This window comes from Pituophis catenifer, unplaced genomic scaffold, assembly GCF_029215685.1.
Source record: "Pituophis catenifer annectens isolate HBS135680 unplaced genomic scaffold, rPitCat1.0.hap2 SCAF_7, whole genome shotgun sequence".
In the NCBI taxonomy this organism is placed as follows: domain Eukaryota; kingdom Metazoa; phylum Chordata; class Lepidosauria; order Squamata; family Colubridae; genus Pituophis; species Pituophis catenifer.
The window spans coordinates 44,050,229-44,065,744 of NW_027256887.1; the positions used below are offsets into that span (position 1 = coordinate 44,050,229).

At 46.0% G+C, this 15,516-nt stretch overlaps 1 protein-coding gene across 1 annotated transcript in view; it reads right to left on the reverse strand.

Annotated features, from left to right (window-relative positions):
• Positions 1 to 1,778: 1,778 nt before the first annotated feature.
• Positions 1,779 to 15,516, reverse strand: part of MDM1 (Mdm1 nuclear protein) — a 40,917-nt gene continuing 27,179 nt past the window's right edge. The window contains exons 14-15 of the mRNA XM_070946736.1: positions 6,546 to 6,614; positions 1,779 to 2,013 (exon numbers count right to left, since the gene is read on the reverse strand). Coding sequence (XP_070802837.1) covers positions 1,898 to 2,013; positions 6,546 to 6,614 — 185 coding nt within the window. The 3' untranslated portion in view covers positions 1,779 to 1,897. The remainder of the gene's footprint in view (positions 2,014 to 6,545; positions 6,615 to 15,516) is intronic.

Here is a 15,516-nt window from a genome sequence, read left to right on the forward strand (position 1 = left end):
CATTACTTCATTTTGTTAAATTAATGTTCATATATTCAACATTTCTTCCTCAACTAAAACTATCTCAAAAAAATTATTTTTGCAGAGTTGAAAATGAAATTATCTGATCTACATATAATTTCTGGATTGATATGTAAATGAAGACACCAAGATTTTCTGTTTTTCCAAGTGTTTCAATACATTTCTGGCCAACTTAAATGTATTAGTACATAGTTTGAATAAATATTTTAAAATAAAACAAAAATTTGAATTAACTGAAATTTATGTTGAAACAATGATACTGCAAGTGAAACATGAAAATGTGGCACAGATATGAACATTTCTAATTAAGATTTTTTTGTATACAAAAATATTACTCAATTTTTAAAGCATGTACAACTTGATTTCCCATCATACAAATCTAATTATCTTTAAAATATTACAGAAAAGTCAAGGGTTTTTCAACAAATCCTATCTTTTTAATGTTTAAATATAGTAACAGTAATATGTGAAAAGGACTAATTATATCCTTTATATTTACTATAAATTTTCATTCTAGTTTAAAACAATGCTCAATAATCATATCAAGAAAATTTCTGAATTATTAAAGTATAAGACCAACAATATATTGCTTCTAAAACTTGCTGGATTCAACCTCTTACCACTAGTCATGTTGACTAGAAATTATGAAATTTAGTGTCCAATAGCTAGGGAACCACATCCTTAATTCATCTTTTTCAAATTACCACAGAGTTGGGAAAGAGTAATTAGTCCCTAAACATAGTATTTAAAACACATTTTGCTCTTAGTTTGGCTAAGGATTCTCATGTACAAAACCTACGGCTAGCTTATCATTTAAACCCAAGAAAATGGACTGCCAAGAATGCATCTTCTCTGAAATTTTGAACTATCACACAAGAGTAATACATGCTCATGTGCTTTATTAAACAAGTCATGTTAATATTACAATCTGAAATGCCATAGACTTCAGTTTTAACCTAGTCATCATGATATAAATATTGAGGTAAAGGAAAATGGTGGGCAATATTGAAATGCCAAAGTATTTGAAAATTTATTATGACGGTAATATTTATGACAGTGACTGTATTGCTCATGATAATTTCATAATAGAAACTGCTTTAAAAAATTTCCCTGACTTGGTTTCTTCCAAAATTTTCCCAGAATTCCCAACAACATGGCTATTGGTCCTAATGGCTGGGAAGTATAGGAGTACTAATCTTAAAAGATCATCCAACTGGGCAAAGTTAGTTTAGTGTTGTAGAATAATAAAACTGTATTTGATCTATCAAAAACTGATTGTCCATGTTGGAACACAGAGATTAATAATAAAGAATCCAACAAAAGTTATAAATAAATGTAATGATTGAAGGTTTCTAAATAATATATTTAGGATTACTGAGTAATACACGAATAACACAAATAATCCTTAGTTGCTAAGTAATCCCTAAAAGTAGAAGGTAGTATATTGTTGTTTCATCTTTGTTTTTGCTTCCGCATAACTTTTTCATTGTTGGGTTGTTGGCCATGTTTAATGTTGCATTTCTGTTATAAGATCAAGGATTTCTTGAAACTTATAATACGGCACCATTTCACTGCTTTTTAAAAGTGATATGGAGTCCTTTGGAATTCATTAAATAAAAATAGCTTATGATATAATCTATTTGTTTGTAATACTTTTTTTGAGAGTGAGGTAGAATACAGATTTTGGATAAGTTAATATTTCAAATCAAGTACTTGAGTATCAAGCCAAATCAAAAAGAATATTTGAATATCCAGAATTTTTATATCAGATCCTTTCCCTTTATTGGTAAAAAAAACCCCAGTATTTAACTATTTTTTTCTAGTAAAAATTAAAATACCCTACTATAAAACAAATTACAAACACAGCAAAATTCAATCACATCTTGCCCCAGAAATTTTCTTTTCTTCTTTGAGCTCGTTCTAGAACCTGAGATGCAAGAGAACCAGAAGCAGCAGATCGAGAAGACAACTGGGACAGTCGGTCATCATCATCTATAAGTACAAGGAACAATAATGATATGAAAATTAGTATTAGTATGGAACATACCCAAAATATAGATAGCGAAAAACATTAGTGAAATAAACATTGTCTAAAGCTCTAACTAGCATACACTACACTGCATGGCTTATCATGGGAGGACAAAATGGGCCAATGAATAGCACTTCAATATTTTGTTTTGGAGAATATTTGAGAAGTTAAAAATAACAGAGGTAAATCATTTAAATAAAACAGGATTGAAGAACAATCAGAAGTATTTTACTAATGATTTGATGGTCAAAACAAAATAAAAGGGTTTGTGAAAACTGCATCTAGTTGCAGGTATACATGGGGGACTTCTGATGAACAATCTCAAATTCTAGAAGGTTCTGAACACTGTTCTGCATAGGCATAGAATCAATTTAGATGAATTATAATGGTCAAATGAAGGCAGATCTTATAAGGCATATTATAAAGATTCACCATGAGGACTATGCAAAATAAACGTGTGCATTAAAAAGAACTTGACTTCTATGATATTCAAAGTCTGAAACCCCTACTGCTAATGATCCTTGATTATTTCGTTACCTTTGCTTTTCTGTTTAGCAAAGTTATACAAGTAGTCCCTACTTACTGACCATTCATTCAGTAGCAATTCTAAGTTGCAGCAACACTGAATGAGTGATACTTGTAACCAGTTCCTGAAGTTTATTTATTTATTTTATATATTTATTTCCTCAAGCATGTATTTTATGACAGATACAAGTGTAAACATTATAAATACATGAAAAGGATACGAATAAAAGAAAATATTAGGACAGGGACGGTAGGCACGCTGGTGCGCTTATGCACACCCCTTACAGACCTCTTAGGAATGGGGTGAGGTCTACAGTAGACAGTCTAAGGTTAAAGTTTTGGGGATTTGGGGAAGAAACCCACAGAGTCAGATAATGCATTCCAGGCGTTGACAACTCTGATACTGAAGTTGTATTTTCTGCAGTCTATTTGGATCGGTTTACCATGAGTTTGTATTTATTGTGTGCTCTTGTATTGCTTTGATTGAAGCTGAAGTATTCATTGGCTGGTAGGACATTGTAGCAGATGATTTTATGTACTATGCTTAGGTCAGACCGAAGACAGCAAAGTTCTAAGTTGTCTAAGCCCAAAATTTCGAGTCTGGTGGCATAAGGTATTTTGTTGCAAGTAGAGGAGTAGAGGACTCTTCTTGTGAAATATCTCTGGACTTATTCAATTATATTAATGTCCGATATGCAGTGTGGGTTCCAGACAGATGAGCTGTATTCAAGAATTGGTCTGGCAAAAGTTTTGTATGTCCTAGTTTGCAGTTCAGAATTACCAGAGAAGAAACTCCACAAGATTAGCTTAACAACTCTTAATGCTTTTTTAGCAGTGCTGTTACAGTGAGCTCTGGCACTTAGATCATTGAGATGAGCACTCCAAGGTCTTTGACACAGTGTGGGTCATCTGTTAGATCATATCCGTCCAGCTTGTATTTTGTGTTCTGATTTTTTTTTGCCAATGTATAAGACAGAGCATTTTTTGGTTGAGATTTGGAGTTGCCAACTGTTTGACTATTTTGACACATAGTCGAGTTCTTTTTGTAGAGTAGCAGCATTGTCAATGGTGTTGAATAGTTTTACATCATCCGCAAAGAGAATGCTGTTGCTTATAATATGATTGCAAAGGTCATTTATATAAAGAATAAAGAGTGTGGGTCCTAAAATGCTGCCTTGGGGGACACTGCTGTTAACAGGTGCAGGATTAAATAAGGCATTCCCTATTTTGACTACTTGCTGCCTGTTTGATAGGAATGCAGCTATCCACTTATGCAGGAATCCGGAAATGCCATAAGATTCTAGTTTTAGAAGTAGCTTGTCATGTACCACTGAGTCGAAGGCTTTACAGAAGTCTATATAAATTGCATCTATTGATTTACCCTGGTCGAGTTTTGAAGTCCATATGTTTTTGCAGTGTAATAGTTGCAGATTGCAGGACAATTTTTTTCTAAAGCCAAATTGCTTGTTAGAGAGGAGGTTGTTAGACTCTAAATAGAGGGCAATGGACTGGTTTATGATTGATTCCATGACTTTGCACTTCTGCAGTCACATAGTCACAATTCGGACATTTGGTAATCAATTCACACTTAAGATATTTACTGCGCCCCATGATCATCACAAAATGTCAATGGACAAGCTGGCAAGGGAAGTGGTAAGTCGCACCAGTAGGTGCCCCTCGGCTTCCCTGTGCTCATGCAGCACTGCAGCCTCCTTCACCTATCTTCCCTACAGTAGCACTGACCTGCAGCCTTTTTGCTCTCACAGCCTGCATCAGGCTTTCCTTAGCACTGCCTCCTGCAGCTTCCTATTTAATGACCCGCACATTTTGGGTTTATGACATCAACGAAGACTGCCAGAATTTTTGTTGCTAAGTGAGGCAGTCATGTGATGCTGTTACACTTTATGACATGACTCGTACTATCATTAATGTCTGAACAATTATCATCACAAAAAGTATAGGAAAATGGCCAGGCATAGATAATGATCTGATAATTCTAAAATGTTTAATATTTTCAGTAGCTTTGCTAAGCAATTTGAACAAGCCCCATGTTTTCCAGTCTCAGTTGTTAGGAAGTATGAGGTTGCAGAAGATCTTTCTCTTTTTCTTTCTTTCAACATACAAATTTTGTGTATGCAGATGCATGGATCAGATTCAGGCAAAGTATTCTTAAATTTTCCCTTTTCTTATTTAGGGGTATTGCAGGCATAATAATTTGCCCTGTAAGATAAAGTTATGCTTTGCAGTGCAAAAATCAGCAATTTTTCTGCAAGAAATCATGACTGTACATAAAAATGCTAAGTTACAAAGAAAATTACATTTCAAATACTGTATTTCCTCTTTAGTGGTTAACATAATACAATTTTCTAACCCACCAATAGTTCCAGGTATAAAAATTGTGCCAAATCTGTATAAAGTAATTTTATCATCTCATGAATATTTTCAAACTCACTGCCACCCATTTTTATTGCTCTATTTCCAGAAAAGACCAATTTTGCCAATGAGGCACGTCAGCAATCTTACACATCAAGTAGAGCATATGGTCAAAAGATATTGAAATATTTTTTGAAGGTTTTTAAACTGGAGCAAGATAGCGTCTTTACCCACTTTATATGTTCTTTATTGCACAATTTCAAAGCTACTGTTCAGCTATCATTTTCTCATTGGTGCCTTCTTTATCTTTAAAAAGATCCAATAGGATCTTGGCTGATTTGAATTCTACTATTTTTATTTTTTCTTATTCCGGTCTTTGTATGGTCAGTAGCATAATCACTTAAGGCACTACAATGCTAGACTCAGTTTAGAGGGCCTCCTTGTGTTCTCTTGCTCCATAATTGTTGTAGCTATGCTTGCATTTTGGTCTGTGACCGTAAATAAATTTATTATTATTACTAGCCATAATAGCTTGCAGGCTGTCAGTTAAAATTAATGTCAAACTCCTGGCAGCGGGTCTGTAACTGAAATCCTCTATGTGCTGTTTGGGAGTGCCAGTGTGCCTATGGACATTTCTTATTAACAAGTACCATATTCCACCTTTTCATATTTATTAAAATTATTCCAGGTTAAAGAAAACTGGAAGTTGGAATGCTATAAAATAAAGTATAATCAGCCATTAGGTGTTTTTTATTTTGAAGAATACATTTTGAAGGATACATTTTGATTCCAAATGTGTTCCATAAGCTTTGTTAGAAGATAAACGGGACAGGCAGCTACATCCATATTTTTATCACAAAATTAAACTATCTATGAAAGTTAGTAATTATGAATTTGAGTAAAATTTCAAATGCTTAGTAAAGAAGAGTTATGAAATCACTCCAAAACATTTCAAATGAAAACTTTCCATTTTAACCATATCCAAAAGACATAAACTTTGCTATACAAGAAATTTCCATTAACATTAGTAAGCAAGAAGTACCTATTTAGGTATGTCTTGCCTATCTCCTATCAAGATATACTGTATTTTTCGGAGTAAGACACACCGGAGTTTAAGATGCAACTTAGTTTTTGGGGAGGAAAATAGGAAACAAAAATCTGCCTACCAGGTATTCATCTGGCTAGCGTCCTTAGTCTGGTCAGGTTCAGCACATTAGTTTGCTGGTTTTGAGAATGCTTTTCTCATTGCTTTTCTCTCCAAAGATCAGCTGTGCTTTAGAAGCTATTTTTTATCCCCAAGCAGGGGATAAAAAGCCCCTGCTTGGGGATAAAAAACAGCTTCTAAAGCACAACTGATCTTTGGAGAGAAAAGCAATGAGAAAAGCAGGCGAAGCACGGAGATCGCTTCACTCACTAGCACCTCGTTAGGGCTGAAAAAAAGCTTCGAAAAAGCTACATTCGGAGTATAAGATGCACCTAAATTTTCAGCCACTGAGGGGGGGGGGGAGTGTGTCTTATACTCCAAAAAAATACGGTAGTACTAATAGAACTACGTTTTATTTATTATGTAAACAATATCTGAAATTTATTAACCAACCTTCATCATGATAGTTTCTCTCCTGAAGGGGTAACTGTAACCAGCTCCTTTTGGGGCTTGCAATGTTACCTATTTTATCAATTCAGAAATATGTTATTTTGTACCGTAAAAGGAAATTAAATAATGTACAGAATATTTTCAGAATAGGTTGTGGGAATGGGAGGTGCCAGGCTGGGTTATTCTATGCTCTAGCTCTATGGACTGAGTTGAAACTTCTGAAAGTCCGCCTCCTTGGTGATGTTCCTTCAGTGTTTTTCAACTCAGCCTATCCTCATGGACACAACTTTTTCAGCTCCAGAGCTTTGAGTTGAGCTTAGTATAATTCCCTGGATAATTTTTCCCCCCTTTGTTTGTCTTTTTACTTCCTTGTTGCTTTGTTTTCATGATTCTTATTTCTGTAGCACTGCAGGGGGCTCTCCGCGCTTGCGGATTTGAGCTGGGGGGGTGGCCGTGTCTGGCACCCTCTTCACTTCCCTATCCCCTTAGATTGCTGAGTCTGGGGGTGCTAGCCAGCTGCCTTTCGCCCCGGTTGTTTAGAAGAGCGGCGAGAAGGGAGCCTCCTTTACAGCTGCCAGAGCCACGCCAGCCTTTGGAAGCCTTGGCACGGCTTTTCCTTTGATCCCCTGCTCATCAGCTGTGCAGCAGGCGGCTTTCTTTCTGATTCAAACTTTGCCGTTGTGGGACTGCTACGGCCGCGCCAGCCTCTCGCAGCCTAGGCACCAGCCATTCTTGTCAAGGAAGTCCGAAGCGGTCAGTGCCAGCTGCCGGGCCGCGCTTGGAATTTTTTTTTTTTTTTAGTTTTGCACAACACGGTCCCATCTGCAAGCCTGTATGTCGCAGCAACCTTGTTTCCCGTGCAATTGTTGGCAGCCTTGAGTCCAGGCGGCTTTGCTTTCCCGGCATTGATTTGGCACAGAGCTGGTGGGGCTCTCTGCAGCAGCGGATGGGAGCCCAGGACATTTGATCCAGCCTTGGGGACGGCCTGTGGGTTTGCTTGGCAGCCTGACCTGGTTGATCCTGTGAGCCTGAGCCAGTCCGATTATTTGAACTACAACGGTTGTGGTGGCCATTTTGAAGTTCCAGTGGCCATTTTGTCAATGTGGATCAGGCCAGTATTTGGGTTCTCTTTACCTCATAAGTGACTTTTGGACTCAGGCTTCCCTTCGGTGAATTGTTATTGGTGTTAATTGTTCTGGAGAGCTACTGGACCTGTGAACCCCTTCTACCAGACATGGAGGAGTCAGGCAGACAGGCACCCTTTTCTGCTGAGGGCTCTTGGTCGCCTCAGTCCGACAGGGGCAGGGCACCGGTCAGGCCTAGGATGGCCAGCATCGCTGCAGCTGCTAAGATTAGGGCCAGAGCCAGCCCTTCATAAAGGGCACGATCGGGATTCACTAAGGCAGAGAAGTAGACGGCTCAGATTAGATAGAAGGCTCTGGACAGGGAATTTGCCAAAGTCTTGGCTGGAGTTTTACCTCATGATCCACCTCCTATTGCTATTGCTGACCACCACCCTTCTGCTTCAAATACAGACGTTGCAGTTCAGCAGATTCAGGCTGCTACTTCCATGGCAGAATCCTCACGGGCCTGATTCCCTGAGAACCGGGAAGATTCTCAGCCGCAGCCTGGACCTTCGGGCACCTGAGGCCACTTTCACCCCCACTGTGGTGGGGCTCCGCCAGGGGGAGATGGGGGAACAGGATGTTCCGCAAGTTATGAAGGGCTGGATTGATCAGGCAATTAGATGGGGCATTGCAAAGGGTATGCGTCAGCAGTCCCAGACTTATGCCCAAATGTATGTCTTCCGACCGGAAGTGGAACCTCAGAGGCTTATGCCGGCTCCTGTTGAGTACCAGGACCCTGACTCAACTACTCCCTCAGAACTGAATTTTTATGCAGAGGACTATCAAGGGGAGGGGGAATTTTCAGATTTGGAGCAGGAACCACATCCGAGGCCGCCCTTCAAGGGATTGTTTAATCCTGCCCTTCTAAAACCGTTGTTGGCCAAGGCCAGGGCTACAGCCCGTTTGGGTCCGGCCCCATCGCTCTCCAGTCCTGACATGGGTAGTAGAGAGCAGGATGATTATCTATTTACGGAACAGGCAGTGGAGCTGATACCATACCCATCCTAGGGATGTTTTTGGACATGATACGTAGACAGTGGGCTTCCCCAGCAGGAGCTTCCAGGGCCACTGGTTTGGACAATCAACTGTTTGCAGTCGATGCTGCCATGTTTAATTTGCTGGAGGTTCCCAAGGTGGACTCTCCAGTGGCGGCGCTCACATCCTCTTCCGTTTTACCACCTGATGCGGAGGCGCCTTGAAGGCAGAGGATAGGAGGGAGGAGACAGCACTACGTGGGGCTCACCTGGTGGATTCTTGGGCTGTGAGGGCGTCTTCAGTGGCGTCCTTCCTCACTAGGGCGTCGGTTCAATGGCTGCGCCAGCTCCAGTATCACTTGGCGCCCGACGATGTACGGGCTCATCAGGATCTATCTAAGATTTTGGCAGCTACGGAGTACACAGTGGACGCGACTTTGGCGGCCGCCAGGTTTTCTGCCCGGGCCATGGCTTTGTCTGTTACAGCGCGGCGTATGTTTTGGCTATGCCACTGGCGCATGGATGGTAAAAACAAATGGAAGCTGGCCTCAGCTCCATTTGAAGGGGGTTAGTTGTTCGGCCAGGCCTTGGATCCTTTACTTGTGGAGACACGGGACAAGCGGAAGGTACTCCCTTCCCAGGGCAGGAGGCCCAATTTCCGTCCATCACCCTACTATAGACGGCCCTCCTTCCACCAGGGGAGAGCTGGGCCAGGCTTTCCCCATCAGCATCGGCCCTTTCAGTACTCTAGGCCGAGTTTCCAGGCCAATAGATCCACCTTTGGCAGGGGTAGGCAGCAGCCGTCCAACAAGCCCTTTAGGGGCAATGGTGGCAGAGGGGCTAGATGATCCAAGTGACGACCTATTGGAGGCAGGCTTGCCCTGTTTGCGGACCGCTGGGACGACCTAACATCAGATCATTGGGTGAGGGAGACAGTAAGAACAGGGCTCTCCCGTTGCCCTGTTTCTGGAGACCCAGTCAAGCGAGGACTCATGGATTCAGCTATCCAGCATTTGCTGGATATTCGGGCCATTCAGCTGATTCTGCCGGAGCAACGGGGGCGCGGGTTCTATTCAATCCTCTTTGTCATCCCAAAGACCTCGAGGGGGTGGGGTGGAGGGCAATTCTAAATTTGAAGGGATTCAACACTTACATTCTCTACAGGAGGTTCAAAATGCACTCCCTGCATTCCATCTTAGCGGGAATCAGGGAGGGTGATTTCTTAGCTTCCATAGATTTAACAGAAGCATACCTCCATGTCCCTATTCGGCCGGAGCATTGCCAGTTTTATTATCCAGGCCACCATTACCAATATCTCGCCCTGCCATTTGGGCTGGTTTCCACCCCTCGAACCTTCACCAAAATTCTTTTGGTCCTGGTGGCATACCTCAGGTCGATCCCTATCAGGATCCAGTGTTACCTGAACGATCTGCTCCTATAGGCGTCATCACAGAGGCTAGCGGAACAGGACTTGACTACGATAATAGGTACGCTGAGGGATCATGGATTCTCTGTAAATTTGGAAAAGTGCAAGCTTTGACATTCAACGAGACTGGTCCATCTAGGGGCCCTGATAGATACTCAAGCGGGTCAGATATTCTTGTCCTGCGAACGGCATGAGAGCATAAGGGTGCTGATATAGCTGATTCAGCAGGATCAGAGGGCGCCAGTGGCCCAGTTGTCCCAACTGTTAGGGAAAATGATCTGTCTGGCCATAGTCCCGTGGGCAAGGTATCATGCAAGACCACTACAGTGGTTCTTGGTTCCATTTCAGAGGGCGGGCACCAGCTCATCCAAGATCCGAGTACGGGTGCGTCACGGGTACTTCACTCCCTGGGTTGGTGGACCTCAGAGGCCATCCAGAAGGGTTGCTATTTCAGAGAGCCTTGCAGAGTGATAGTGACATCGGATGCCAGTCTTTTTAGCTGGGGAGGCCATTGCGGCTCTCAGGTAGCCCAGGGACGCTGGTCTCAGCTGGAACTCTTCCAGCAGATCAATTGGTTCGAACTGTGGGCTGCCCATCTGACCCTTCAGACATTTCTACCACAGGTGAGGGAGCAGCATTTGCTCCTCCTCACAGACAACATGATTACGAAAGCCCATATAAACAGGCAAGGGGGAACTCACTCACGGTCTCTGATGCTAGAGGCGGAGACCCTTTGCCAATGGGCAGAGACTCATCTTTTGTCCTTGACAGCGGATCACATCGCCGGAGAGGCCAACGTCCAAGCCGACTGGCTGAGTTGAGCCGCCGTGGATCCATCGGAGTGGAGGCTCCATCTCAGCCTGTTTGCGGACATAGTCGACTGGTTCAGTCGACCGGTGATGGACCTCTTTGCCTCTCCAACGAACACCCACCTTCGCTTCCTGTCCCGTTTTCCTGCCGCAGGAGTGGAGGGGGTGGATGCTGAGGATCCCGTGGCCCAGGGCCTCTTATATGCCTTCCCTCCCCTACCCCTAATCCCAGCTGTCATCAGGAAGGTATTGTTGGAGGGGGCAGAGATTGTGTTGGTGGCCCCTCACTGGCCCAGGAGGCCGTGATTCGCCGACCTGGTCAGCCTGTCTTGTCGCCAGACCCTGGACAGAATCTCCCTCTGCCAGGGGCCCGTACAGCATCCCAACCTGCAAAGACTGCAATTGGCCGTTTGGCAGTTGCGTGGCAGCTCCTGACATGAGAGAACTTCTCTACCAGGGTCATCCGGACGATGCAGGCAGCCAGGTGGCCTTCAACCACGCGCATCTACGAGGCCATGTGGAACAAGTTTGCCGGTTGGTGTGCAACGAGACAATTGGATCCTACTTCAGCATCTGTGGCGGAGGTGCTGGAGTTTTTACAAGAGAGCCTGGAACTGGGACTTTCCCCTAATACTCTAAGGAGACAGGTGGCTGCACTGGGCTCAGTATTGATCTTTGGGGACTGGGGCTCCCTCGCTAACCATCCAAGGGTGAGGACATTTATGCGTGGAGCGTTTAATTTAAAACCTCCTACGCTTCATCGTTCATCATTCCGCAGCGGAGCTTCTTGGTCTGCGAGACTCCCCCCTCTCGCAGGCTTGGCCCTCCACTCTATCGAGGGCCTACCTCGATGACGGACTTTGGAACCCCGAGAGGTGGCATGCCGCAAAGAGCGGGTTGTGGGGTTTTTTAAAATTGTCTTTTTGTAATCTTTTAAGGGGCTTAGGGCGGGGGGTGAGGAGGGAGGGGCATAGGTCAGGCTCGTTACAGGGGCATGGAACGGAAGGCGGGGAGCGGGGTGTGGAGGAGCTCAGTGTGGATAGGGTGGAGGGCAATTCTATCAGGACCGTGGCTGGGAGGGGCAGATATGGCGGGAGTAGGGGGCCACATCAGGTGGTGGGGGCACGCACCCACTATCTCCAAGCGGTGGCATGCCTCGGCCCCCATGACTCTTCTCGTCACCCCGGCTGTCCAGAGTCTCAGAGCCCAGGCCTTAGACTGATGCTGTGCAACGCCAGGTCCGTGGTTAATAAGGCCCCCCTCATTTGTGAGCTAATACAGGAGGGGGGTGTGGACCTGGCAGGTATTACAGAGACCTGGCTGGGCCAAGAGGGGGGGTCCCCCTCGTAGAGATGTGCCCACCAGGTTTCCGCGCATTCCATCAGCCAAGGGCCCAGGACAGGGGTGGGGGGGGTGGCGGTCGTTATAAAGGAAGGTCTTGATCTGAGGGAGGCCACTGTACCTCAGATAGCCGGATGTGAGTCTCTCCTGGTGAAGTGGGACCATGGGATGCAGGTGGGCCTGTTGATCGCGTACCTGGCTCCTTGCCACGTGACAGCAGCCCTGCCCGAGTTCTCAACGTTATTGCTGGGGTGGCGGTTGATACCCCCAGACTTTTGGTCATGAGGGATTTCAACCTGCCGTCTACCGGTGAGGCGTCTGGGATGGCTCGGGAGTTTATGGCTTCCATGACAGCCATGGACCTGACAATTAATTCATGGCCCCACTCACGTGGGAGGACACACTCTGGACTTGGTTTTTATCTCTGGTCAGTGGCTGAGTGGTCTGGATATAGGGGATATAGTTATTGAACCCCTGTCATGGTCGGACCATTCTCTCCTGAGACTGGACCTTTTGACCGCTGCACCCCACTGCAGGGAGGCGGAACCGACCAGGTGGTTCTGCCCCAGGCGCCTGATGGATCCTGATAGGTTCCAGAGGGAGCTTGGGCCAGTTCCTGAAACTCTGGCTAACGACTCGGCTGAAGACCTGGTGGCTGCCTGGGATAGGACGGCCGCCGGTGCTCTGGACCGAGTCGTGCCTTTGCGGCCTCTGACCCAACGCCGAACCTGCCTGGCCCCTTGGTTTTCCGAGGAGCTGAGGGAGATGAAGCGCCGGAAAAGACGCCTAGAGAGTGGTTGGAGGGCTAGTCGCTCCGAATCCGACCGAACACTAGTTAGGTCTCATATTAAGACCTATCTAGTGGCGATAAAAGCGGCAAAGCGTAACCACTTTTCCGCTCTTATTGCATCGGCAGATAACCGCCCAGCCCCCTTGTTTAGGGTGACTCGCTCCCTCCTACATCAGGGAGCGTGGGAAGACCCCTTGCAAGGGCAGGCTGAGGATTTTGCACAGTATCTGCACGATAAAATCACTCAGATTCGGGAAGGCTTGGACTCTGACTGGGTAGATCCTGGCGGGGTGACTGAGGCTGGTCTTGAGAATGTTACCTGCGATGAGTTCGACCCTGTGACTCCTGAGGACGTGGACAGGATCCTGGGGAGGTTAAACGCAACCACGTTTATTGGACCCGTGCCCCTCCTGGCTGGTACTGGCCACCCGGGAGGTAACACGAGGCTGGCTCCAGAGGATTATAAATGCTTCTCTGAGAGAGGGTTTCTTGCCTCCCGCCTTGAAAGAGGCGGTGGTGAGGCCCCTCCTCAAGAAGCCTTCTCTGGACCCGGCCGTTTTGGCAAACTACCGTCCGGTCTCCAACCTTCGCTTTGTTGCGAAGGTTGTGGAGAGTGTGGTTGCGCGACAGCTCCCACAGTTCCTGGATGAAACCGTCTATCTAGATCCGTGCCAGTCCGGCTTCAGGCCTGGGTACGAAGGCACGGAGACGGCATTGGTCGCATTGGTGGATGATCTCTGGAGGGCTCGGGACAGGGGTTGTTCCTCTGTTCTGGTCCTGTTAGACCTCTCAGCGGCTTTTGATACCATCGACCATGGTATCATGCTGCGCCAGCTGGAGGGATTGGGGGTGGGAGGCACCATGCTGCGGTGGTTCTCCTCCTATCTCTGTGACCGGTCGCAGTCTGTGTTGGCAGGGGGGCAGAGGTCGACCTCGAGGCGCCTTGCTTGCGGGGTGCCGCAAGGGTCGGTCCTCTCGCCGCTCCTGTTCAACATTTATGTGAAGCCGCTGGGTGAGATCATCCATGGTTTTGGGGTGGGATGCCATCTGTACGCTGATGACACTCACCTGTACATTTCCACCCCAGACCACCCCAATGATGCCCTCGAAGTGATGTCCCAGTGTCTGGAGGCCGTGCGGGTCTGGATGGGGAGGAACAGGCTTCGGCTCAACCTTTCCAAGACCGAGTGTCTGTGGATGCCGGCGTCCCGGTATAGCCAGCTGGTGCCATCGCTGGCTATTGGGGGTGAGTCACTGACCCCCCCAGAGGGGGCTCGCAACTTGGGCATCCTCCTGGACACACGGCTGTCTTTAGAAGAGCATATGACGGCCGTGGCCAGGGGGGCTTTTTATCAGGTTCGCCTGATACGCCAGTTGCGCCCATTTCTGGATCAGGACTCCTTGTGCACAGTCACTCATGCCTTGGTTATGTCACGCCTGGACTACTGCAATGCTCTCTACATGGGGCTCCCCCTGAGGAGCACCCAGAGGCTCCAGCTGCTGCAGAATGCGGCCGCGCGGTTGATTATGGGAGCGACGTGGCGCTCCCACGTAACACCTCTCCCGCGCAAGCTGCATTGGCTCCCAGTGGTCTTCCGGGTGCGCTTTAAGGTGTTGGTTCTCATCTTTAAAGCACTCCATGGCTTAGGGCCAGGATATTTGCGAGACCGCCTGCTGCTACCGATAACCTCCCACCGGCCAATACGCTCTCACAGAGGGCCTCCTCGGGGTGCTGTCGGTCAGGCAATGTCGGCTGGCGGCCCCCAGGGGGCGAGCCTTCTCTGTGGGGGCACCCGCACTGTGGAATGAGCTGCCTCCTGGAATACGATTGATCCCAGACCTCCGGACCTTCCGTAAAGCCCTGAAGATGTTTTTATTTCATCAAGCCGGCCTAGCCTAAATGGTTTTTAATTGGGATTTTAAATTTTATGGATTTGGGGTTTTAAATTGGGTAGCCAGTGATTTAATTCTTTTTAATTGTCTTAACTTTTGCATTTGTATGTTTTTTAATTTTGGCTGTTCACCGCCCTGAGTCCCTTCTGGGAGAAGGGTGGTATACAAATTAAATTAATAATTAATAATAATAATAATCGTTATCCCACTTGGGACCTAACTAAGGTTTTACAGGCATTGACCAAGGCACCTTTTGAACCATTGAGGGAGGCTAGTCTTCGTCTCCTGTCGTGTAAGGTTGCTTTCCTTATGGCCGTCACGTCTGCCCGACGGATTTCGGAGCTGGCGGCATTATCGGTGAGGAAAGACTTATGTATATTTCACTCCAACACGGTGGTCCTGCGGCTGGACCCTACCTTTCTTCCAAAGGTCAACTCCTTGTTTCACCGAGCACGGGAGTTGGTCCTGCCAGACTTCCGCCCAAGGCCTTGGCATGCTTTGGAGCAGACCTGGCATACGATGGATGTTAGGAGGGCCCTCCGTATTTATATCTCAATACCTCTTCCTTCCAGAAAACAGAGTCCCTGTTTGTCTCCTTTCAGCCGTCAACTCTT